This window comes from Eleginops maclovinus, chromosome 15, assembly GCF_036324505.1.
Source record: "Eleginops maclovinus isolate JMC-PN-2008 ecotype Puerto Natales chromosome 15, JC_Emac_rtc_rv5, whole genome shotgun sequence".
Classification (NCBI taxonomy): Eukaryota; Metazoa; Chordata; class Actinopteri; order Perciformes; family Eleginopidae; genus Eleginops; species Eleginops maclovinus.
The window spans coordinates 20,799,232-20,825,589 of NC_086363.1; the positions used below are offsets into that span (position 1 = coordinate 20,799,232).

At 42.3% G+C, this 26,358-nt stretch overlaps 2 protein-coding genes across 5 annotated transcripts in view; both read right to left on the reverse strand.

Annotated features, from left to right (window-relative positions):
* Window positions 1–309: 309 nt before the first annotated feature.
* Window positions 310–10,505, reverse strand: LOC134877134 (probable G-protein coupled receptor 139). Its single transcript, XM_063902529.1, has 3 exons — window positions 7,053–10,505; window positions 6,288–6,405; window positions 310–1,521 (listed from the first exon to the last, which is right to left on the reverse strand). The coding sequence occupies exons 2-3, from the start codon at window positions 6,364–6,366 to the stop codon at window positions 512–514; spliced, it is 1,089 nt and encodes a 362-aa protein (XP_063758599.1). The 5' UTR covers window positions 6,367–6,405; window positions 7,053–10,505; the 3' UTR covers window positions 310–511.
* A 220-nt stretch (window positions 10,506–10,725) lies between these two features.
* Window positions 10,726–26,358, reverse strand: part of fynb (FYN proto-oncogene, Src family tyrosine kinase b) — a 78,991-nt gene continuing 63,358 nt past the window's right edge. For 3 of the 4 annotated variants that reach the window (XM_063902519.1, XM_063902521.1, XM_063902520.1), the window contains 9 exons: window positions 23,322–23,420; window positions 22,213–22,316; window positions 21,956–22,105; window positions 18,474–18,638; window positions 15,866–16,045; window positions 14,899–14,975; window positions 13,237–13,390; window positions 12,764–12,895; window positions 10,726–11,862 (listed from right to left, as the gene is read on the reverse strand). In XM_063902519.1, the coding sequence (XP_063758589.1) occupies window positions 11,654–11,862; window positions 12,764–12,895; window positions 13,237–13,390; window positions 14,899–14,975; window positions 15,866–16,045; window positions 18,474–18,638; window positions 21,956–22,105; window positions 22,213–22,316; window positions 23,322–23,420 (1,270 nt within the window). In that variant the 3' untranslated portion in view covers window positions 10,726–11,653. Of the gene's footprint in view, window positions 11,863–12,763; window positions 12,896–13,236; window positions 13,391–14,898; window positions 14,976–15,865; window positions 16,046–18,023; window positions 18,180–18,473; window positions 18,639–21,955; window positions 22,106–22,212; window positions 22,317–23,321; window positions 23,421–26,358 lie in introns of all 4 variants that reach the window. The other variant, XM_063902522.1, reaches the window with a different exon arrangement.

Below are 26,358 nucleotides of genomic sequence, written 5' to 3' on the forward strand. Positions count from 1 at the left end.
TCCAGGTACTTGAATACTCTGAAACCATTTCCTAAGATGTCATAAGAATCTACACTCACCAACAGTTACCCTATGGCCACTTGATCACATACATTGCTACATTCATCATTAGTTTATTTCATATACAATATTTCATATGTTTGACAGGACCAATGTTGTGTTTCTGTGAGCTGGTAGTTAGTGTTATAATGCTAACATAGTCAAAATGTCAACACAAACATCCTGATGTTTAGCAGATAAAATGTTTGCCATGTTTCTAGCATTTATTAACACTCAATACAAAGTACAGCTGAGGATGATAGGACCATCAATCATTTAAAAGGTATTTAATCACAAAGCAACACTTTCCAGGTCATCATACATTTAGTTGAGAGCCCTGAACAATTCTGGTAAATTAGCATTTTGGTGATTTTTTTCTCAAACTACAATTTCAAAAGTCAAGATTGAACATTTATGTTTAAAGGATTACATTTTTGAAAGTCTCATTCATGTCCATTCTTCCAGAAGGGTTCTACTCTTTCAGTTTGAGCTTGGTCAGCACCACAGTCACAGGGTCAGTGGAGGGCGAGGCCTTATGGTGTGCCACAGAGAAGACTCTCATGGTAGTGTGGGTGAGAACAGAGCCCAGCTCACGGGCCTTTGCCTTACAAGTGGCCACCTGGAACAGCTCCCTGCGGAAGCGCCGGCTCACCACGCAGTAGAGCAGGAAGTTGGTGGTGGAGTTAAGGTTCTGCAGCATGTTGGCCAAGTCTCCAGCCACATTAATGGGGATGCTGTAGTCGTTCCTATTGAAGTTGTCATTGTTGTACTTGGTCCTCAGGATGCAGTATGTGACAAAGCGGGGCAGGCTGAGGACGACAAAGGTGACGGACACGGTGCCCAGGAGCAGGATGGTCCTCTTCAACATGCCCCTGGTGCTCCGCCCACACATGACACGGCGCTCTTCCTTGGTGAAGAGGTTGCTGGCTCGGCACAGATGGTAGCCGATGAGGTAGTTGAAGATGATGACCAGCACGATGGGGATTCCCCCTGAGAGGAAGGTAGTTATCCACACTATAATAGTAGAGTAGGCCTTATCGCGGTAGTGGCAGCGGGGCAGTGTCACATTGTGTCCCTCCACAGTGATGTTGACAGGTGACACGATGTTGATCCAGCCGTGCGGTACAGACACGACATGTGACACCAGGACGATAGCCACACATGTGAGCTTAGTGATGTGGGCCTGGGAGAAGTGCTGCTTGGCCGCTGTGCTGCGGAGGACCAGGTAGCGCTCGATGGTGAACACCACCACGATCCAGGAGGAGCTGTAGAGGGATCCGTACTGCAGGACTCCCAGGATGGAACACCAAGGGTTGGAGTGCCAGAAGGGCTGCAGGAGCCAGAAGGTGAGGGTCAGGTCTACAAGGATCACCCACACCAGGTAGAAGGTGTCCATGATGGCCAGGCAGCTCAGATAAGTGATGGCCGTGTCTGACATCCCGCACTTACGGAAGCAGATCATGTAGAATGTGAAGAGGTTTGCTGGGAGGCAGAAACACAAACGCTAAGGTTATTATATTTCCTGGCTGCTCTAACTTTAAAGTGACCACTAATTACTTAAAGCACAAAAGACACAGGAGACACAAAATCACCCTATAAACTGTAATGGCAGTGACAAAAGGGAGGGCTGATGGGAGCTGCGTTGTGATTGACTGCTTGTCATACATATGTGTTTCGTTGCTACAAATTCATTTATTTATTCAAGTATTTTTATGCTTATTAATCAGTAATAATCCATTTTGGTGCATATTGGGGTTTGCGTTATATATCAGGAGGTCTGATAGGTACTGTGGAGCGAGGCCATGGAGAGACTTGTAGGTGAGGAGGAGGGTTTTGAAAGTGATCCGGGACTTGATCGGGAGCCAGTAAAGGTGGATGAGGGTGGAGGTGATGTGCTGCCATGGCTTGGTGTGGGTGAGAACTCTGGCAGCAGAGTTCTGGACATGCTGGAGCCTCTCCAGCGTTTAGGAACCAGAGGGGGGAGAAGTACTCAGATCTTGTACTTGAGTAGAAGTACTCAGATCTTGTACTTGAGTAAAAGTAGAAGTACTCAGGTCATGTACTTGAGTAAAAGTAGAAGTATTCAAATCTTGTACTTGGGTAAAAGTAGAAGTACTCAGGTCTTGTACTTGAGTAAAAGTAGAAGTACTCAGGTCTTGTACTTGAGTAAAAGTAGAAGTACTCAGGTCTTGTACTTGAGTAAAAGTAGAAATACTCAGGTCTTGTACTTGAGTAGAAGTACTCAGATCTTGTACTTGAGTAAAAGTAGAAGTATTCAGGTCTTGTAGTTGAGTCAAAGTAGAAGTACTCAGGTCTTGTACTTGAGTAGAAGTACTCAGATCTTGTACTTGGGTAAAAGAAGAAGTACTCAGATCTTGTAGTTGAGTAAAAGTAGAAGTACTCAGGTCTTGTACTTCAATAAAAGTAGAAGTACTCAGGTCTTATACTTGAGTAAAAGTACAAGTACTCAGATCTTGTACTTGGGTAAAAGTAGAAGTACTCAGGTCTTGTACTTGAGTAGAAGTACTCAGATCTTGTACTTGAGTAAAAGTAGAAGTACTCAAATCTTGTACTTGGGTAAAAGTAGAAGTACTCAGATCTTGTACTTGAGTAAAAGTAGAAGTACTCAGATTTTGTACTTGGGTAAAAGTAGAAGTACTCAGATCTTGTACTTGAGTAAAAGTAGAAGTACTCAGATCTTGTACTTGAGTAAAAGTAGAAGTACTCAGATCTTGTACTTGGTTAAAAGTAGAAGTACCCAGATCTTGTACTTGAGTAAAAGTAGAAGTACTCAGGTCTTGTACTTGAGTATAAGTACTCAGATCTTGTACTTGAGTAAAAGTAGAAGAACTCAAATCTTGTACTTGAGTAAAAGTAGAAAAACTCAGGTCTTGTACTTGAGTATAAGTACTCAGATCTTGTACTTGGGTAAAAGTAGAAGTACTCAGATCTTGTACTTGAGTAAAAGAAGAAGTACTCAGATCTTGTAGTTGAGTAAAAGTAGAAGTACTCAGGTCTTGTACTTCAATAAAAGTAGAAGTACTCAGGTCTTATACTTGAGTAAAAGTACAAGTACTCAGATCTTGTACTTGGGTAAAAGTAGAAGTACTCAGGTCTTGTACTTGAGTAGAAGTACTCAGATCTTGTACTTGAGTAAAAGTAGAAGTACTCAAATCTTGTACTTGGGTAAAAGTAGAAGTACTCAGATCTTGTACTTGGGTAAAAGTAGAAGTACTCAGATCTTGTACTTGAGTAAAAGTAGAAGTACTCAGATCTTTTACTTGAGTAAAAGTAGAAGTACTCAGATCTTGTACTTGGTTAAAAGTAGAAGTACCCAGATCTTGTACTTGAGTAAAAGTAGAAGTACTCAGGTCTTGTACTTGAGTATAAGTACTCAGATCTTGTACTTGAGTAAAAGTAGAAGAACTCAAATCTTGTACTTGAGTAAAAGTAGAAAAACTCAGGTCTTGTACTTGAGTATAAGTACTCAGATCTTGTACTTGGGTAAAAGTAGAAGTACTCAGATCTTGTACTTGAGTAAAAGTAGAAGTACTCAGATTTTGTACTTGGGTAAAAGTAGAAGTACTCAGATCTTGTACTTGAGTAAAAGTAGAAGTACTCAGATCTTGTACTTGAGTAAAAGTAGAAGTACTCAGATCTTGTACTTGGTTAAAAGTAGAAGTACCCAGATCTTGTACTTGAGTAAAAGTAGAAGTACTCAGGTCTTGTACTTGAGTATAAGTACTCAGATCTTGTACTTGAGTAAAAGTAGAAGAACTCAAATCTTGTATTTGAGTAAAAGTAGAAAAACTCAGGTCTTGTACTTGAGTATAAGTACTCAGATATTGTACTTGGGTAAAAGTAGAAGTACTCAGATACTGTACTGGGGTAAAAGTAGAAGTACTCAGGTCTTGTAGTTGAGTAAAAGTAGAAGTACTCAGGTCTTGTACTTGAGTAAAAGTAGAAGTACTCAGATCTTGTACTTGAGTAAAAGTAGAAGTACTCAGGTCTTGTACTTTAGTAGAAGTACTCATGTCTTGTACTTGAGTAAAAGTAAAATTACTCAGATCTTGTACTTGAGTAAAAGTAGAAGTACTCAGGTCTTGTAGTTGAGTAAAAGTAGAAGTACTCAGATCTTGTTTTTGAGTAAAAGTAGAAGTACTCAGATATTGTACTTGGGTAAAAGTAGAAGTACTCAGATCTTGTACTTGGGTAAAAGTAGAAGTACTCAGATCTTGTACTTGAGTAAAAGTAGAAGTACTCAGGTCTTGTAGTTGAGTCAAAGTAGAAGTACTCAGGTCTTGTAGTTGAATAAAAGTAGAAGTACTCAGATCTTGTACTTGGGTAAAAGTAGAAGTACTCAGATCTTGTACTTGGGTAAAAGTAGAAGTACTCAGATCTTGTACTTGAGCAAAAGTAGAAGTACTCAGGTCTTGTAGTTGAGTCAAAGTAGAAGTACTCAGGTCTTGTAGTTGAATAAAAGTAGAAGTACTCAGATCTTGTACTTGGGTAAAAGTAGAAGTACTCAGATCTCTTACTTGGGTAAAAGTATAAGTACTCAGATCTTGTACTTGAATAAAAGTAAAAGTACTCAGGTCTTGTAGTACAGTCAAAGTAGAAGTACTCAGGTCTTGTAGTTGAGCAAAAGTAGAAGAACTCAGATCTTGTACTTGGGTAAAAGTAGAAGTACTCAGGTCTTGTACTTTAGTAGAAGTACTCAGGTCTTGTACTTGGGTAAAAGTAAAAGTACTCAGGTCTTGTACTTGGGTAAAAGTAGAAGTAATCAGGTCTTGTACTTGAGTAAAGTAGAAGTACTCAGATCTTGTACTTGAGTAAAGTAGAAGTACTCAGATCTTGTACTTGGGTAAAAGTAGAAGTACTCAGATCTTGTACTTGGGTAAAAGTAGAAGTACTCAGATCTTGTACTTGAGTAAAAGTAGAAGTACTCAGGTCTTGTATTTGAGTCAAAGTAGAAGTACTCAGGTCTTGTAGTTGAGCAAAAGTAGAAGAACTCAGATCTTGTACTTGGGTAAAAGTAGAAGTACTCAGGTCTTGTACTTTAGTAGAAGTACTCAGGTCTTGTACTTGGGTAAAAGTAAAAGTACTCAGATCTTGTACTTGGGTAAAAGTAAAAGTACTTAGGTCTTGTACTTGGGTAAAAGTAGAAGTACTCAGATCTTGTACTTGAGTAAAAGTAGAAGTACTCAGGTCTTGTATTTGAGTCAAAGTAGAAGTACTCAGGTCTTGTAGTTGAGCAAAAGTAGAAGAACTCAGATCTTGTACTTGGGTAAAAGTAGAAGTACTCAGGTCTTGTACTTTAGTAAAAGTAGAAGTACTCAGGTCTTGTACTTGAGTAAAAGTAGAAGTACTCAGATCTTGTACTTGAGTAAAAGTAGAAGAACTCAGATCTTGTACTTGGGTAAAAGTAGAAGTACTCAGGTCTTGTACTTTAGTAAAAGTAGAAGTACTCAGATCTTGTACTTGAGTAGAAGTAGAAGTACTCAGGTCTTGTACTTGAGTAAAAGTACTCAGATCTTGCACTTGGGTAAAAGTAGAAGTACTCAGATCTTGTACTTGAGTAAAAGTAGAAGTACTCAGATCTTGTACTTGAGTAAAGTAGAAGTACCAGAGTGTAGGAATACTCTGTTACAGTAAAAGTCCTGCATTCTAAATGTTCCTCCAGTGAAAGTAGAAAGTACTCTCATCTAAATGTACTTAAAGTAGCGACAGTAAAAGTAGTCATTGTGTGATTGGTCCATTTCAGAATAATATCTCTGATATGTTTTATAATGATTGATCATTAAAGTGTTCTCAGAGCTGGTAAAGGTGCAGCTAGTTTGAATGGCTTTGTATACTGCAGGGTAGCTGCTGGATTTACTGCAGGTGAACTAAAGTCTGATTTAAGGGCTGATTATATTTACCATCATTAATCCAGATCTGTAAAGTAACTGAAGGGATTACATACATGTAGTGGAGTAAAAGTACACTGTTTACCTCTGAATTGAAGTAGTGTAGAAGTTCAAAGTAGCGAGAAATGTAAATATTGAAGTTAAGTACATGTACCTTACAATTTTACCTAAGTACAGTACTTGAGGATGTACTTGACAGCACTGTTCTTAGAATATGTGGATGCTGAGGGCGGTGGGTCATACTGCCTATTGATTAGTGCTTGCAGGACACAGAGAGGTATTGTAACACTGTCACTGACTGAGCTGATAAAGGTCATAAAACAAGTAGGAGACAGAGACCTGGGATGCCCATGACGCAGAGCAAAGGGTAGTAGATCCTCTGGACGAGGATGAGGACCGCGGCGCCAGCTCCCTCCATGCTTCATTCAGCGCCGGTCAATAGCTCACATACTAATACCTGCAGTAAAGCCATTAGAGAGGTGAGGACAAACACTGTGGGAGCAGATTACAGCTGTCAGCTCCTTAGAACATTTGAGCTGTTAGGCTTTTATAAGGCTATTATTACCTTATTATACCTGGAGATATACTTTGTTGAAATGATCACTGAAATGACTACATTTAAAATGTCAGGACAATATAACATGAAAAGGATTTATTAATGTGCACTGAAAAAACTGAAAGGATGACTTTAATTAAGTGTTTCATGTAATATATTAGGTTAGTTAAAGCACTATCAAGTTAAGATAACAATTATTAGGTTCAACTTAATATTATTGCTTTCAACTAACCTGATAGTTATGTGAAATTTTAAACTATATTTATTTTATTTATTTATGGTTGTAAATCAGCCGCTTTGTTTGCATGCCTAATGTGTCATCACTTTCAGAATGATTTTGCTCAACGGTGTTTAAACTAGAACTTGATTCCGAGATCGGTCCCGTGAGACACAGCAACAGTAAACTGATATATGTTAACAAGACCATAAATCCTAGAGCTCTCTGGACTATGACTGTTTTATTGAAACCTCAATAATCCTCTGGATTAATGCAGATTAATAACGTGCATATGGATATTCAACACTACAATAGTTAAAATAAAACGTACCTTCTCTCTATAGATCCTCCAAGCTGTGTCCTATAGGAGTGACTTCCCCCCGGTGACGGAGCTGGTTATGTCTCGAGACCAGGAGACCATCAATAATGTGAGGAGGGAAAGCTTCCGGAGGAGGGGGCTGCGTCAGTCGTTTTCAATCCGATGCAAATAAACTCACAATACAACTCACAAGTATGAATATATATCACACTGTGTTTTTATGAATAATAATGTTTCCACATCATCCGTTTTATAGCAAGCATGACTGATCGTTTGTCAAGCACACAGAATGCATGTCTTTTTCCACTGCATCAAAAACAAAGTTATAGGATGAAAGAAATATTTCTAGAAAGATAAAAAGTGTTTGAGTTTGAAAAGGAGAAAATGCCTGTAATGATGTAAATACTAAAGACAGCACTCTGACCTCTGACCCCACTGGCTCCAAGGGTCACATTCACTGCATGTCACTGGGTTAAGGTCTTTTCTTTTTTAAATCGCCAAGACAATTCAGCAACTAAAGTCGGCCGGAAGGACCAACTAAGGCGGGTCTGGCTATTGTAATTATGCAGCTAATGGTGGGCTCCCGGTATCACCGTATAGGAACTATATCTAACAGGAAAATCGGAATAAAAGAGTCCTCCTGCTTCTGGAAGAGGGGATCATAAATGTCTAAAAATAAATGTCTTAACTCATGTGATTTAAGTGTTCAGAGCAGCAGGAAACTTTAGAAGTGTGTGGTGTTGGTCATCTCCATTATGGAACAATCCTAACCTATTGACTGGGGGCAAACCATTCAACAACAAAGCTTGGGAGGATAAAGGTATTAAAACTCTTCAGGACATTAATGGGGAAAATTGTATTCTTAACTTTCAAAAACGGGTCCCTCTATAAAATTGACCAACACTCTCTCTTATTTCTTTAGAATACGGTCTGCCTGTAAAGCCTATGGGGTTCCCTGGGGGTCAGATTTGAAAGAACATCCTATTCTGAGTTGGGTGCAGAGGGCTCCTAAACAAATAGTTTCATTTATTTATAACAATCTTAACTCTCAGAAATATATGCCCACATCAGGCATGAAAGCATGCGATAGGGAGATATCCACTTTGGGACAAGAATTGTATTGGGATGCAATTTGGGTTAATGTTATGGGTCTTCAAAAAACCCAAATTATCGGTTTATACATCTGAAATTTTGCCATAGAGCATATCTAACACCAATTATTAGGCACAGGATGGGGTTGTACCTGACCTTACTGTTAACTTTGTCCCCAGGGAACCATTGGCTCTTTCTTACATCTGGTATGGGAGTGTCCAGGAGTATTACACTTTTGGAGAAATGTTGCGCAACCTGGGTTGTACTCTGGGCTGTGTTGTAAATTGATGATGTTGCTATAAAACATGTATGATAAAAAAAATAAAGACATGATATAGTGGCTTCACATTGTCATTCACAGTCACAGATGTCCTCCGGGAGACTTTCTGTATCAAATGGTTCTGCATCCAATTCCATAGTTGATCAGATATATCAGTGAGAGCCGAGTGGCTGAACTTATTCTAACCATAAGAGGAACGTCATCTGTCAGTTTCAGGTACTCAAATTTAAGTTAAAAATACTAATGATGTCAAAATGCATTGACAGAAAGGTAAAACTAAAAGGAGATGTGACAGGACTGCATGATTACATGTGAAGCTGATGTGTTCATGTAGAGCTGTGTGAAGAAGCTATAACGTTGACTTAAATAAATGTATTATGTCAACAAATTACACATAACTGTGTTAGGTTAGTTGAAAGCAATAATATCAAGTTTAAATAAAACATAAAAGGTTCAATTAAATATTACTGCTTTGAACTAACTGTATACAGTTATATGGATCTGTTGACATAATACATGTAATTAAAGTCAGTCCATCATCAGATTTATTTTATGATTTATTTATGTCAGCATAAATAAAACCACGTCATGTTTATATTCCTGTGCCTCGAGGCATAGGCTGAGGAAGGGGGGTTACAGCCATCTTTGAGTGAATGTTTCTAATCAACTCAACTTCCTCTGCACATCCTCTTCTTCACAGGATAAATCCTGCTCTTCCATCCAGTCTGTTTCCATGTGACCCCCTCATGTGCCTATAGTAATTATTAAGTGGAGTCCCTAAATCAGATAAAGTATGAATCAAAATCCATGGTGACATGGCAATAACAGCCTTAGAAACCAAAGCCTCCACCGTGTCCTGACTGTGGACCCTGAGTCGGGGCTGTGGTCCCGCCTGACGCATCTTGTTATATTTAGGCGCCACCTGGAAGCTCCTGGAGATCATCCTGAATCTAGCTCTTCTGACGTGAGGGTCACACACTGTAAAACCTTTGAGATAAATGTGTCTGAACACAATGCTGCTGTAACAAAATAATTTCCCAATTTGGGTTCAATAAAGAACAGCTCTGTCTTTCAATTTGATGAAATAATTGGCTAATCCTTAAAACATACTAAATGTTATTGTAATATGTGCGACACAAAGAGTTAATGAATAGTTTACTGATGGAATCAAAGTGTAATTGTTATAGTCTCATCAGCCACAAACTCGTTTATAATAACATCAATTATAGCAATAATAACCACCTCACTATCAGCTCTGAATAGGAGTGTGTTCTGTTTACATTAGTTGCAAGAACATGAATGGTGCTCTTTTTTTATTTTTTATGAATCCACGTCATTTTAGATTCTTCACGATCTGTCTGTGTTTAATTTTGAAAGGCGTTCACCCACTGTCTTTTGTCTGTGGTTTCACTTTCTGTCTTGAGTTTCTGTGTCTGATTGTGTTTCTCCTGTTGCCCTGTGTTCCTCCTCCCCTCTCCAGCTGTGTCTTGTCTTGTGATTACCCTTGTGTATTTTGTCTCTGTTCCTTGTCCGTTGTCGTCGTTCCTAACTAGTCTTGTCCATGTTCTGTTCCTGTCTGTCTGTCTGCCTGCTCCCGTGTCCCCTGGTCAGTGTTAGTTAGTTTTTCTTTTGTCCCACCTCACCTTCAGTTTTGTTTTTTGCATCAGCTTTAATTTTAATAAAACTTGCTTTTTGTTTGGAACTGGAAATCTGCTTCCCAGTCTCTACTAGACTTGGGTCCTATTTCCCCCCACCGTAACATCCTCTGTCTTGTGTCCATAGCTTTTTGAACTCCTCCAGTGCGCTGTCTTTCAGTAACACAATTGGCTGTGAGGGATCATAGCAAAGCACTGCACTGACCCCCCCACCTTCAAGACATGGACAAGCTCCCCCTCTAACGTGATTGATGACATGTCCTTATGATCAATGTCGTTTTATTGCTCGATTTTAATTTAGAATTTTAACCTTTTTTTAAAGTAATTTCTGAGGTACTTCCTGTCTGTTTAAACATTAGATTGTATGCATTTCTTTGTCACTTCCAGGTCACTTCTGGGTCAGCGCAGGAACCCTGCCCTCCTGCAGGAGTGTACACCTGCTGACTGGAGGCAGGTATGCTTACGAGCAGGCCAAGAATCATTCGAAATACCCAGGAGCAACATCACCATATCAGACAAACCAGGTCTGTCTCTGTCTCTGCTTAACCTCCTGCCTTCATGGAGGTGCAGCACTAACGCAGCAGTCATCCCGTCCCTCTCCTCAGCCTTTCACAGTGAAGGCACACACACACTGGCCTGTAGAAAGGAGTGTGTTGGAAAGAGTGTAAAATGTTTATTGTTCTTTTCTGAAATTCAAATGCTAAATCACTGAAGGAGTAAAACAAGTTATGTTAAAAATGAAAATGAAAAAGTATAAAGAAGGGAAGAAAGCAACACTCAAACCAAAAACTGGGAAAAAAAACGAGGGGTTACCATGGCAACAAAACCATGTGCATTAAAGACCTGATCAGTTCATCTTCATTCAGTGGCTTCCCGTGGGAATTCAAAGCTTCAGATCCTTGACTTCAGTTCTGAAGTTTCTCCTCTGAATGTACAGTACAGTGACTCTCATTTCAGAGGGTTGAGTAAACAAAAACTGTAAAAAAACAACAAGTGGAACATGAAGAAAAATCAGTGAGGAGGAGAGCGGTCCAGGTCCAGCTGCAGCACCCTCTACACCACCTGACGCAGCGGCCTCCGTATAAAATCAGACAAACATCCTCTGATCGGAAAATAACTCTTTCTCTCTGACAGGACCCACAGGAGAACCAAGACTTTCATCCAACGGGTTTCAAAATGATGAGGGAGGTCTGCTCATCGGAGAAGCCTCTGCAGTTAGGAAGGAGGTAAGATTAAAGAAATAATCTGGGGCTGAATTATTTACACAATTTGAAAATTAGAAAAAAATATATTTGGGCCTCCAGTGGAACCTCTGGAGACGGCTGCAGGGATCCACGTCAGATCAGAGAAAATACAATCTGAAGCACACAAAGTAAAACCAGCTTCTTATTTACAGTGAATACATTGCATTATCAGTTAACTCCGTCATCCAACCGCCCAACTTCCCCAACTTGCAGAGTTCAGACATAGTAGAGGGATCCGGTGGGGGGCGTTGTAGGTGAAACTGAGGAAGCTGTACAGATCTTTGAACCAAAGGCCTGGCTGGGAAGGCGCCAGAGTTTCTACCAGCACTGACTGGCCCGGGTCTAGAGGTTGTCCCCGGGCTGGTACTGCGGCTCCGTGGCTGTGAAGTAGTCCTCCAGGAAGGCCTGCAGGTACTCGAAGGTGGGCCGCTCCTCCGCATCCTTCTTCCAGCACTGCAGCATGAGCTCATGCAGAGAGACGGGACAGTCCTGGGGGCTGGGCATCCTGTAGCCCCGCTCCACCTGCTCCAGAACCTCCCGGTTATTCATGCCTGAAAATAAAACACACACACACACACACACACACACACACACACACACACACACACACACACACACACACACACACACACACACAGGAGAGTGAGGGCAGCATGCGCTCTCAAATACATCGGTATATCCCCCCCTCTGAACCAATAATGAGTTACATTAACGCCTTCACACTGAAAACACTGAAAGGTTGACTTTAATTACATTTATTAAATCAGCAGATTTCACATAACTGTGTTAGGTTTAGATTAAAAATATTAGGTACAACAAATACAGTTATGTGAAATGTGTCGACATAATACATTTAATTCAGGACCACAGTTTCCAGTGCATTTAATTTTGGAGAAAATTAATTATTTGATTTGCATTAGTCCGTGTACATTTAATTCAACTGTCTAATCTTTCTTAAACCAGTACATTTACAAATAAAAAATGAACGCTGTTTCTGGATATGGTGGGAGTAACTGCAAAGGAAGAGACCAAAGGGGCCTGTCTCACAGTCTATATTGAGGAGACTTGTTTTGGAAGACAGGATGAAACCATGTTTGGAGAGAGGGGGACAACAAGGAGACGTCCTTCCTCTGCAGCGTGAATCTACGTCAGGTTCTCCTCTCAGCTGATCAGCTGCAGAGACGTTGGACCGAGTGTCACAGCTATCACCAGAGCAACAAACACCCTGCCCTCTGGATTTATTCTGTCCTGCTTAGCGTCACACGTCCATGTAACCGGGCAGAATGCGCTGAAATCAGGTGACTTTAAATCTAAGGTGAACCCACATTCAGGCAGGAAAGGTTGACTTCTGTAAACAGCAGGGGATCCTGTTGTCATAGCATCTGCCAGGTGTGTGTTTTGCACAGGTCACTTTATCTAGATGTCCCAAATGTGAAGCCCCACCCCCCTCACCTGGGTAAGGCACCCGACCCTTGGTGACCAGCTCCGTCAGCAGGATGCCGAAGGACCACACGTCGGACTTGATGGTGAACTTCCCGTACAGAGCCGCCTCAGGGGCCGTCCACTTGATGGGAAACTTTGCCCCTGAAGGAGAGCAGACATCAGATTAGCTTCAGTGGATCCTCCTGACCTCTCACACAGCAACACATCTCTGTCACATCCAGAGCATTCACATGTGTGTCTACACACAGTTCTTCCTAATACTGTCCCCCCACTTAGGGTCCTGCTGTCCTGCACAGGGTGACTCTAGTCTACAGTCAGGAAGTCTGCAGACAGTCAGTCATTCACAATCATGTGTGCATCGTTGGAAGCAACTGTGTGTCAGAACGTGTTTTCATTTTCCTGCTCACTGGCTCTGTATGTATGTGAATGTGTGTGTGTGTGTGTGAGCATGAACACTGTGTGTGTGGGAGAGGAAGCCCCACCTTGCCGGGCGGTGTATTCGTTGTCTTCGATGAGTCGGGCCAGGCCGAAGTCAGCAATCTTGCACACCAGGTTGTCTCCCACCAGGATGTTGGCGGAGCGCAGGTCTCTGTGGATGTAGTTCATCCTCTCGATGTACGCCATGCCAGCAGCCACCTGCAGCACAGCACACACCAAGAACTTTCACTTAAGTACTGTACTTAAGTAGAACGTTTAGGTTCCTTAATTGAGTATATTCATTTCATGCTACTTTATACTTTTCCACAACTACATTTTGTAGGCAAATTTTGTACTTTTACTCCACCACATTTATTTAACGCTATAGCTACTAGCTACTTTGCAGATTTAGATTAATACAAAATCTAAATGAACTAAAACATCATAATACCTTCATTTTGATGCAAGTACTTTTTTAGTTTTACTTGAGTAAATGGTAAATGGACTTGTACTTATATAGCGCTTTATCCAGTCTTTTCGACCCCTCAAAGCGCTTTACATACTACATGTCATTCACCCCATTCACACCCATTCATACAGAGCAGTACACTTTTGCCCTGGGGAACTACCTTTCACACACATTCATACACCGTTGGCCATGCCATCGGGAACACAAGAGTTGTACAAGAGTACAATTTTGCAAGCAAATAAATAAACCTGAAGCTTTCTTCCACCTCTTGCTTTTTCTAAATATTGAATACTTCCAGAAGGTTTAAGTATTGATACATATTAGCTGGCAGGGAAGAATGTTAGTCCAACATCTGTGTGAAAGTGAGTGTGCAGAGCAGGTGTGTTGGGAACAAGCCTCCTCTACCCATAGTGCTTAATGGTAGCTCACTGGGACATAGTTCTATTAAACACAGAGTAGAAAAGAACATCTGGGAGGGGTAAATTAAAATCGGAAGGTTTCATATCACAGGTGATCTATTAGGGAGGGGTCGATGTTTGTCCTGTTGGATCGATAGAGCAGCTGATTGACCTCTTTGTGTGACTGCCCTGTTAACCCAGATGTATTTTTCTTAACCTGCCACCTAAAAAATGCTGTTCAATCAACAGCTATATTGGTAATAACTTAACCATTTCAGTTATTTTGAAGCAAAAATGACAAACCAATGTGTAATCTGAAGTTACTAAATGGGTTTTAAGTTTGACTTTCTGAAATCTTTTGTTGGCAGGAAACCAGTGCATTCCATAATAACACACATTTCATTGTATTATTCTTAATAATGTGTCAAAGTATACTGTACATCACTTTGTGGTTTATCCAGATTGCATGTGAATCATTTTATATATCTAAATGTATAATAGCTTTTCTTATAAAAAAATATATATATTTATTGAGTTTCACAGGGTAACACAAGAAGGGGCATGATAGCAATATGTACCCCCTTTTTTACACAGAGCACATTCTCCACACATGCAATGAGAGAAAATAAATAAATAATAATAAATCAGTAAATAAATCCCCCAAATAAATCAATGTTAATAGTTTTAAATTGGTTGTTATCTAACTTTTAATCCTACTGTGTTTATGTATGCACCATGTACACCAAGGCACATTCCTCGTAAGTGTAAACCTACGTAATAAACCTGATTCTGATATGAAATGATAGTTCTACTCCAGCTTCCACGCAGCAGAAGCAGAGCGGTGTCTGACAGAGCTATACCTGTGCTGCCATGTCCACCAGGTTGGGCAGCTTCAGCCCCCGTCCCTCTCCGTCCTTCAAGAACTCCAGTAGACTTCCTACAGCACACAGAAACACAACACACACACTCAGAGAGCCATCTACCAATCACTGCAGCCCTATGGACCCTGGCCTCCACAGGAATGACCAACCACAAGCAGTTATGTTCAGCTGAATGAACTTTTCATTAGTCTGTTCACTTCTATCATCGACAGGCATCAGTCAGAGTGAAAGGAGGAGCGCAGGATGGGAAAACACTTTCTCCTCTTCAGTTAATGAGCGGACCCAGATGTGGCAGAGTCCCAGTGTGTGATCTCTCATGTTTGATGCGTGTGCCCGTGTTTTGGAGGATTGTTGAGAAGGCCTTAATCATCTTCAGTCTCTTTGAGGCTTTAGAGCTACTATTATTCAGTCAGAAATTGAAGTGAAATTTAGAGATCCTCAACATCAGCACGGGCTGACTCACAAAGCACCAGCTCTGGAGAGGAATGTATGCCTCTTTGTTGCGTAGAGCTACCATTTGTCAGAATTTGTTATTTTCAGTCGTCTCTCCCTCTCCGTCTGTGTCCATGAGCAAGATACACAACGCCCTGGCAAACATGGAATGAGGCCGAGTGAGGCTAAAGTGTTCCATTAGCCTGGATCGTTCACGTCAATAGAGCCAGACAGAGAGCAAAAAGGTCAACCAGTATCGGCCCCCGTGCTGAGCAGCACCAGCTGGGATGAAAGAGATGTGACGTCTGCACAAACGTTTCTGTATAATGGTATAACAACTGTTAATATTTTAATACGACTTTCTATAGTTCTGTTGGATAAAATTAACTTCATTTATGATCCGTAATCATGGCTGTGTATGTCTGTGTGTGTGTGTGTGTGTGTGTGTGTGTGTGTGTGTGTGTGTGTGTGTGTGTGTGTGTGTGTGTGTGTGTGTGTGTGTGTGTGTGTCTACCTTGGCCCATGTACTCTGTGACGATGTAGATGGGCTCCTCTGACACCACGGCATACAGCTGCACCAGCTTGTCGTGGCGCAGCTTCTTCATGATCTGAGCCTCCTCCAGGAAGGACTCGGGGGACATAGTGCCGGGCTTCAGGGTCTTCACCGCCACTTTGGTGGTGCCGTTCCATGTTCCTGCACACCACACACACTGCCATCAGTACAGGGGGAACACTGATTCACATTCAGATCACATCATCACAGTCACACGTTCAGACTCGCTGTCCCACTGGGGAAGAGGGTTGAGAGGGGGGGGGGGGCAGGAGTTAAACAGGCTGTACAGAATGAGATCAGGAGACGGCAAGAGAAGCAGCTTGTCTGTCCCTTCAGCGACTCCAAAGTAACTAAGCTCACTTACTAGTTAAATGTTGGTGGACTTGACTATTTGCATTTTATGCTACTTTGTACTTTTACTCCACTACATGTATGTAATCCCTTCAGTTACTTTACAGATCTGGATTAATGATGGTAAATATAACCAGCCCTTAAATCAGACTTTAGTTCACCTGCAGTAAATCCAGCAGCTACCCTGCAGTATACAAAGCCATTCAAACTAGCTGCACCTTTACCAGCTCTGAGAACACTTTAATGATCAATCATTATAAAACATATCAGAGATATTATTCTGAAATGGACCAATCAAACAATGACTACTTTTACTGTCGCTACTTTAAGTACATTTAGATGAGAGTACTTTCTACTTTCACTGGAGGAACATTTAGAATACTTTTACTGTGACAGAGTATTCCTACACTCTGGTACTTCTACTTTACTCAAGTACAAGATCTGAGTACTTCTACTTTTACCCAAGTACAAGATCTGAGTACTTCTACTTTACTCAAGTACAAGATCTGAGTACTTCTACTTTTACTCCAAGTGCAAGATCTGAGTACTTCTACTTTTACTCCAAGTACAAGATCTGAGTACTTCTACTTTTACTCCAAGTACAAGATCTGAGTACTTCTACTTTACTCAAGTACAAGATCTGAGTACTTCTACTTTTACCCAAGTACAAGATCTGAGTATTTCTACTTTACTCAAGTACAAGATCTGAGTACTTCTACTTTACTCAAGTGCAAGATCTGAGTACTTCTACTTTACTCCAAGTACAAGATCTGAGTACTTCTACTTTTACTCAAGTACAAGATCTGAGTACTTCTACTTTTACTGAAGTACAAGACCTGAGTACTTCTACATTTACTGAAGTACAAGACCTGAGTACTTCTACTTTTACTCAAGTACAAGACCTGAGTACTTCTACTTTTACTCAAGTACAAGACCTGAGTACTTGTCCCCCTCTGTGTGACTCTGGTGCAGAGTGCTTCTGAAGGATAATCAAATGGATATGAGAGTAGGAGTGGACCTTGGTCTAATATGGCTGTTAGAGAGGGTACAGCAGGGTATATTATCTCTCACAGGACGATTAACAAAGGCCAGCCTGTAAGCCTCTCACTGGGTGCACGCCAGTTACTGTAAGACAGCATGGCTGTTCCCCCCCTGCTTGTGCTGTGTCAGGGCATGCATAGTAACTGTAATCAGTCCATAACGTCGTGCTCCACTCATCTCATTCTGTGCCAGGACTGCATGAGGGACTATTAGAGAGACCTGAGGGGAGACATTCACTCTACATGTGCATGCTTTCAGATAAAATGAAGTCCATAAATCACATAGGGTTATTTAGTGATGCAGTGGTGTTGGGGGGAGGAGAGTGTGTGATGGTCAGCTGCTGGATGGGGGTGAGGAGCCCTACTCTGTCGAGCGTGAGTATGATAAGAAAGCACAGCCTGTTGTTCTGCACTATGGAAGCCTACACTGGCTAATATGTAAACAGGTAAATAAATAGTGAGATTATTTAGTACATCAGTGTCGTACTGCACGTAAGGCTGTACTCAATCCATTACTAATGTCTTTCGAAAGGCTTAGGTATGGATTATGTTTTAAAGAGGAACTCTAACCGTGCTGAGAGCTGGAGAGGAATGAGGAAACTGTTCCTCTCACTCCAAAGAGCAAAATAAATTGCAATTCTTGGCACATTACAGATTGCGGGTAAAAGGATAAAAGAATGTCTTCACATTTATTCCCATTTGGCCCCGGGGGGGGGGGTGTTTCTTACCGTAAAACACATCAGCAAAGCAGCCGGTGCCCAGCTTTAATTCCAACTCAAGAGTGTCTCTGCTGATCTCCCAGGCATCATGACTCAAGCCCACAGTGTCGGGGATGTAGTTCACACACACGCCCGTTAAATTAAAGCACAAACCATCCGCACTCTCTACATGGGGAGGGAAGGGAAGGCACACAGGGTTAACTAATGGGGAGGGGAGCATGCAGAGAGGGACATGGAAGGGAGCCATCTCCACACTGTGGGAGCAGAGCCTCCTGACACACTGGACGTTTTCAGGGAGGGGTCAGAAGCCAGTTGAATTTAGCTGGAAACAGAGAATTGTCTAAACCTCCTGCCCAATGTTCTCATTTGACCCCCTCCCTGAGAGGTGTCTGGTGTCTCTGTTGCTCAGTGTGGCCCCTTCCATGTGGCCTCTTCTTCCGGAGGCGACTGGATCCGTACCCATCCAGACCTCCCCAAACTGCCCGTTGCCAAGGCGCTTGATGAGCTGCAGCGACTCCCGCGGGATCTCCCACACGTCCTTTGTTTTAACGGACAGGTCGGCGAGGCGTGGCATCCCTTTGTGGCAGGGGACCACCAAGCGGCAGCAGAGCCCGGCGGCCCGGTCTGCACGGCGCACAGCCACGCACGCAGGAGAACACACACAGATGTGGAGAGAGTTAGCAGAGAGAGGGGGGGTGGGTGGTGGGGGCTTAAAGCAACACCAGAAACAGAAGTGAACAGGAAAGGTGGAAATCAGCCTGCCTCCAGGTCAGGGCTCCAGCAGGCATCTGCCTCACACACACCTCAACACACACACTAACAGGAGTTATAACCACGAGTCAGGGGGCTGTCTCTGTGGCCACATGTTTCATGATCTCATGGTTTTTAGTCTTGGAGTCTTCAAATATCTGATGGGAAGCCTGCATTACAAACTGGGAGCATGAACCCCGGCATTCTGAAGGGAGCTAAGCATTCTTGAGTTGCATTTGCAGGAAATAGGATCAGGCACGTTTGGACCTTTTGGATAAATTCCTTTCAACATGTTGAGGATGAAGGTCCTTAAATCATATGCACTCATAATATAGTCTTCTATTAAATCAATTGTAGCTGCATTATCCTGTGTGATAGGGGTAATGATGAATCTGGATCCTCACACTAAAGTTAAAGCTGAATCCTTCTCTCTTTATGTTTGTGGGTATATATACAGCCACGGAAAAAATGAAGAGACCACTTCAGCATTATCATTTTCTCTGGTTTTATTATTTATAGGTATGTCTTTGAGTTTTTTTTTATTGTGTTCTATAAACTACTGACAACATTTCTCTCTGTTAGAATTCAACAGACACTGGAATGGCTGCCATACATGTAGAGATAAAGATTTAAGAAACATGTGGAGTGGTCTATTAATTTTTTCCAGAGCTGTATATCATGTTGTGCCTCATTTTGGTTCTTGTAGCATCTGTAAGGCCAGACAGAACAGGTTGGGGGATATTTGTCACCACTTAAATAAACCAATAAAGCCAGATGTAGCTTTGGAATTACATGTATTGATAACGGGTTTTAAAAAAATATGACTTTTCTCCCTTGTACTTCTTGTAGCCTGGAGGAATATCCAGTAAACGTTTCTCCCCCTTCAGATAAAGCTGAAGAGCCTGAGCAGCAGTGTGTCTGTGGGTCACACGACAAGTCTCTATGGCTAATGACATCTACGACTCGCATTGACTTTACGATAATGGCAGTCATTTCTGTGAAGGTTCCCTTGGAAATGTGCATGTAGAGCTGTGGTTAAACACAGTGGGAGGCATTAAGGAGCGGCTTGTTGGCAGAGTGCCGCTCCAGATGCTTCATGTCGATCCCGGCTGTGTGCTGGTCACTTTATCTGCTGCGTCCTGAACTCAAACAGCTCTCCCTCTGGAGGAAGCGCTCATGTTTGCTAGTGATTGATTAAGCCGGTGGATTAGGGGAGAGTTTCCGTTTGTGCTTTCATCCTGATATCTAGTGAGACCCCCCTCCTGTTTAATATTGCACGGACAAAGTGACCCCCCCCCCCTTCCTGCCTGCTGCCAGTGATAAGCAGGTTGTTTGCACGTGGCAGTAAAGACCAGATAAAGGCTGTCTCTCCTGTGGGGGGGGGTTAAACCTGCAACTCTGCCATCAGAGCCCATCTGGCTGCTCACACGTCCATACAGCTGTTCATTCTGCGGTCAGAAAAGCCGTCAATATGTGGACCGCATCCACACTCCACAAATCAGAACGGCAGCTTTTCCTAGAAAGGCAGCTTTAAATATGAATCCTGTGCCCTCAGTTATCGACCTCATCCATTACTCTCAGAATAATGAACAGGTGTTTTTTCTCTTCTCAAACGCTACCTACTCTCACTTTAAATGTGATGTGATGTTGATCCGTTCATCTGATGTCTTTACACACATGATGATAGAGGGAAGCAGAAAGCAATAGAAGCACAAGCCCTGAAAAGAGTCACGGTTATTTGAAGATATGTCGTCCGCTCCATATGTCTTCTATAAAGGAGATAGATGACCCGTAATGTAGAAGGTTAGGGATAATGTGGCAAACACACAGAGAATCCAGGGTGTTGGTTTGAAGGTGTAAATATCAATATGTCAATGTGCTAATTAGAGAATTAGAGACAGGAAAAATATCAGAGGAAGAGGGTGATAAGCAGACTCAGATACACATCATGGTTACCCCGAGAGACAGAGGAACAAAGGGAACAAACTGAAGAGAGAGGAGAACCACAGATTACATGAGGACAACTGAAGAACATAATGGTCTCATCCTGTAGATCTGACTATCACATGTGTGTGTCAGCGGCACAGATGCAGATCCTGAATGTGATGCAAACTGTACCTCCCTCTGCTCCAGTTGGAACAATGCAATCATTATGTTTCTGGTTCACTACTCTATGTGCTGAAGCAACATATGAATATGCTTTATAATGAATAAAGAAGCGTGCACGGTAGTAGGTGGAAATAATGTGATATACACTAGCTTTGCATTTCTTTCTAGCGCCTCAGGTTAAGAGCCATCTCTCATTCAGAGCAGATGCAATGACGATTGTCTGCTTAATGCATTCTGGATCAATCCAAGGAGAAGGACAGCGGCCTTTGACGTTGCTGGTGCAAGAGGGACCAAGGCTCTGTATCCATCCTAAATTAGGTCTCCATGGCAACATCTGTGTGTTTCCCCTCTTAAATGGAGTGTGGGCTATGTAATGCTTCATGTGCCAAACTGCAGACCTCAGAGGATCCAAACTGTCCTGTCTCAGTGCTGCAGGTCAGAAGCGGCTAGGCAATTACTTTTTGGAAATCACATATATACAGTTCTGGAAAAAATGAAGAGGCCACCGCAGCATGATCAGTTTCTCTGGTTTTACTATTTTACTATGTCTTTGAGTTAAATGATTTTCTCAAAATTATATTCTAAACTACTGACAACATTTCTCTGTGTTGTTATTCAACAGACACTGGAATGGCCATACATGTAGAGATAAAGATTTTTATGATCTACATTTTCTTCGGAGCTGTAGATCATAAGCTTTAAGGCTTTGTGGTTTCTTTTCAGGAACGATGTCTGTATATTTACTATAGCTACTTGTCCTTTATGACTGTATTTACTGCATATTCTCTCTGCTACTGCCAAGAATGCAAATCAATCAGAATAAATCCTAAAGATGACAAAGGTAGGTTCTTAATTAAAGTAGAATACATGAGCTGGAATATGTCCTTACAATAACCACAATAAATACATTAATCAGAAAATGTCCTTTGATAAAAAGGTATCCCACTCAGTAAAAGTAATAAACTAACTGGATTACATGAATAGTAGTACTATATTATGTGGTGTTGCTTAGATAAAATCAACCTAAACATGTCCTGAGGTTCCCATGGGGGTCAGAGTGGATGTCATGGACAGGGATGTACCTGAGTAGTGCTGAACCAGCTGCTGCAGCATGTCAAACTGAGCCCTGGTGGTGATGTAGTAACCGCCACTGTCCAGCTTTCGGATCTTATAATGCTTGACATGGTCCCCTTTCATATCGTCCCAGTCCCGTATGGACAAGGAGAAGGCACCTGGGGGGAGGGACGACACAGTTCACAGACTCAGCATCAGGAACTTGGCTGAGATTTAAATCAGGGAATATCTGAGTGACGCAGGTTAAAAGTGTCAGGGGGATCACCCTTTGTGGTTTCACTCTCCCGGATCAGATAGGTTCCTCGAGGGTTGCCAGTGGACAGCAGCTGCCTCTCTGCATCCTTACGCCCCAATTTACCAAAGTACCAGCTGCAATGAGAGGAGAAACCATGGTAACCCATCAGCAGATTGAGAAGCTGTAGAATTGAGTGCAGGAAAGTTCCCTTTGCTTCAGCCTTCATCGGGTCATTGTGAGAACACTCCAGATAATCCTTCTGAAGCCACTGCGGTCATGAAGACTTAAAGCAATACATGTTACCTGGAGGCCAAGAGGAAAACACCCGAAAAATAAATCTGCTATCTCTGAAAAGATATAGGAGAAGTTTTTCCTGCTCCCTGCTTCTTCATAACTCATTAACATGCCTGTCACATTAAACGTTGCTCTGTTATGATTATGTATTGAGTTACATTGGTCGCAGGGTGTCATGTCACCTGCAGGTCTGCCTGTGGTATACTGGGACTAGTTCACATCCTGCTGCCATGTCCCTGCAGATCTGTGCTCACGTATTGTTTATTCAGGAGTACAAATCTTCAACTTCCCTTATTATAGCAGACATGTTGCTCACTGCGACTGAAAATACTGAAAGAGATCATGAAAAAGTGAAGGTTAAACTTCTTTAACCTTAACCTTCAAAGTGTTTCACTGAGACTACGGTGAGAGGAAAAAACACAGGAAACGTGAGCAGTGTGACACAAACGTGTATTTCACAGAGGAATTGCTCCGTGTAGATAAGCTGCACCCACACCTTCAGTCTGAGCGACCCTAATGAGACTGCCTCAGAGTAAACTAAATTAATCCTCATTCAAAACATTATTCCGGCTAAAGAAACATATCACACATCATCGTATGTGAGAGTTAAATTCTCGCACATTTTTAAAAAAGTGACCCCACCAGCAAAATTCTGGCTAAAAACTCTAAATCCTTCCCTTCATAGTGTGGCAGAAACGCATTTTCATCAGGCCAGGATACACGCGCCCCCTGCAGGCGGAATGGAGCCTTCTGACTGACTGGTACCACTAGCACAACAAGTCCTGGATCAGGGTACTGTGGTTCTCTGGGGAGCATTCAAACACACACATGGACACACTACTCACTCCTCAGCCTGGATGGAGTCCACCGGAGCCACGTAGTTACTGGGAATGTAGCCGCTGCCCCCGCTGGTGAGCGAGCGAGCATCCCACCAGTCCCCTTCACTGAAAGAGAGAGAGAGGGATAAGAGAGCATTAAAAGAAGAACAATAATACACTGTATATCTACTATCAGCAGACAACATCAATGACATTCAACAAATCAAATCAACTGTACTGAATGTATAGTGGGGTATCGCACACAGCCAGCAGCAGTACCTGAAGTCACTCATTTATCTCATTTAGTTATATTGTCCAATTATTTGACCCCTACATCGTTTTGTTAAATCGAAAAAATGTCAAACAACACTTAACATTTTACAAAAAATAACTGTGTGGTAAATGCAGAGCTGCTGTCCAGAGGTGTAGCCTAGCATAGCATGAAGACTGGGAGCAAAGGGAAACAGCTAGTGGGACTCATATAATTCTGGTTCATTAAGAGGTATACAACCTCCCTCTAAATTCACCAGGAACAACATGAGGAGTAATCTGTGGTGTTGGTCGACATATTTATCACTTTGGACCGAGCCATGCTTCCTGTCTTTATGCTAAGCTAAGCTAAAGCTGTCCTGACAGCAGCTCTGCACTACATCAGCTCTCACACAAAGCACAGCAATCATAACACTCAACACAGTGGAACGTTATAGAGAACAGATGAATGGATACTATGAACAGGTTATATTTAAGTTTATTGGACTATTTCTATCCTTTTTGAACATTTAATTTGGCCTCAGGCTCGCTGTCCACATGCTAAGCTAGGTTAACCACATCATAAATCCCAAAATGTCCCGCTATTTAAACAAAATATAACTTAAATTAAACACACTAACAATGTTTTTTATTGTTGATAATGTTGTTTCAGCATCTGCACTCGAGTGCTGAGACAATAAACTGAAGTTAGCTGCTTTTAGAAATGGGTAACAGCTAAATGTCTCAAAGGGGAAAAAGGGGAGAAGCATCTCACAGCCATTAGTGTCTCTCTGATGTCCACCGTCTGTCTCTTCCTCTCTAACCAGCAGCTCTCTTTGGGCCCATCCCGCCCTCAGGTTGCCTCAGACTCTCGCAAATACTCACCTCCCATTTCTCACTGTTCCCCCTTTTCATCCTTTTATATTTTCACACACCATTCCAAAAGACCCTCACATCTCCATCTTAAAGCAAAGATTCAGCCTCACAAACCTTCTCAACATCAAAAATACATGGAAGTTCATCCATCACCTGCCACAATATGGATTATTGACTGATTTAAAACAGGAAAAGGGTAATGAACTATGAGTCCTTATAATGTGCAGACCATTAGTTTGTGAATTGTGTCCTTTCCAGCTGAGAGGAGGAAAGCCTTCAAACAGATATGGTATTTCTGAACACTGTTTCCACAGTGAAAGACAGTAGAGTGTCCCTTGTGTGATCCATGTATGTGTTATCGCAGTCCTACAAACATCTGTACTTGTCTTTATTCCTCTCCTTATTTACCCCCTTTCTTCACATGCCTCAGTGTCCTGCTGCCTTTAGGGACAGCTAGCAGTTGTGGTGTACCATCTTTACTGATGTTTACACATTAACGCAAAATAACATCCCTGCTCTGACATTCCTCTGTGACTCATGTACCCCCTCGTGTGTGTCTCTGTCACATCCCTAACGCTCCAGGAGGAAAGTTATTTGGATGTGTGAGAGGGCTGCTAAAAACATAGAGAGAATGAAGGATGGGGGAGGAGAGGAGGGGTGCTGTTTATTTATGCTGAATAAAGTCATGATGGGGGAGCGCCTGGGTAGCAAATCCCAGGCAGAAACAGGCTTGTCCCCCTTTGTTCATGGAGGATCCCTCAGGAGGGGGGGACTCTCTACAACTGGCTTTCTTGAAGAGAGAAGAGTATGCAGCAGCGAGAGAGTGTGTGTGTGGACTGAGATGTATTGGTATGTTTGTCTGCGTGGAGCCGAGACATAAACCCATGGGCGCGGCGGCCTCAGTCTGTCCCGCTGCCTCTTTTGTCCCCTCCTAAAATCAAATCTGCTCTGCCACAAAAACACAGAGAAAAACAACCAGAGTAAACAGAGAGCCTCCCTCCTGTCTAACACCCCACCCCCCCCTGAATGCTGAGCAGAGAATAACTAAACACAGGACGGATGACTGACAGGACGAACACTGTTTACTAACAGCCTGCAATCCCTACAATGACAATTCATTTACAAACACCCAAGACTAAAACTCAGGAGCTGTTTCCTGATTATGTCTCACAGATTCACAAAACATGCGTGCAGCAGTTACTAGCAGCCTGAGCTGAATGCAGGGCATCTTAAACATGAGGGATGGAGACCTGTTTCCTGGAGGATGCCATCACAAACAAAGAGGCTCTCTAGTGGCCCTGCATCTGTCACTCACTTCCTGCCAGCTGATGGGCTCTACCACCTGGGTCCAGCAGGGGGCAGTGTGCCTGGCTGGAAGAGGCAGAGAGGCCTTGGCAGGAGGTGGAAGTGGGAGAGGGAGGAGGGGAGAAGATGCAGGAGGAGGAGAAGGAGGAGGAGGAGGAAGTCTTTGCTGTAATGATAGTGTGTTCCTGCTGTGGCTGAGGCCCAGCAGGGAGGTGTGGGGAGGAATGTGCCACTGGCTGGGACAGGAAGTAGACGGGTGTGGTGAGGAGGAAGGCCCCGGCTGGGCAAAAGGTGATCATGCAGCCTTGTGCAGTAGGAGATGGGTCATCTGAATTTAGCGTGAACCTTTTTTTATCTGAGACTCTGTGTGAAAGCACTGTGTGTTTAGAGGTAAACATCCATTTACAGTGGGGCAAAAAAGTATTTAGTCAGCCACCAATTGCGCAAGTTCTCCCATTTAAAAAGATGAGAGAGGCCTGTAATTTTTATCATAGGTATACCTCAACTATGAGAGACAAAATGAGAAAAAAAATCCAGGAAATCACATTGTAGGATTTTTAATGAATTTATTTTCAAATTATTGTGGAAAATAAGTATTTGGTCAATAACAAAAGTTCATCTCAATACTTTGTTA

Excerpts from the sequence above, each read along its gene's own strand:
- LOC134877134 (XM_063902529.1), bottom strand. The coding sequence starts at position 6,366 with ATGGAGGGAGCTGGCGCCGCGGTCCTCATCCTCGTCCAGAGGATCTAC. Across the intron at positions 1,522-6,287 it reads CTGCGTCATGGGCATCCCAG|CAAACCTCTTCACATTCTAC; the intron begins GTCTCTGTCTCC and ends TCTGCCTCCCAG.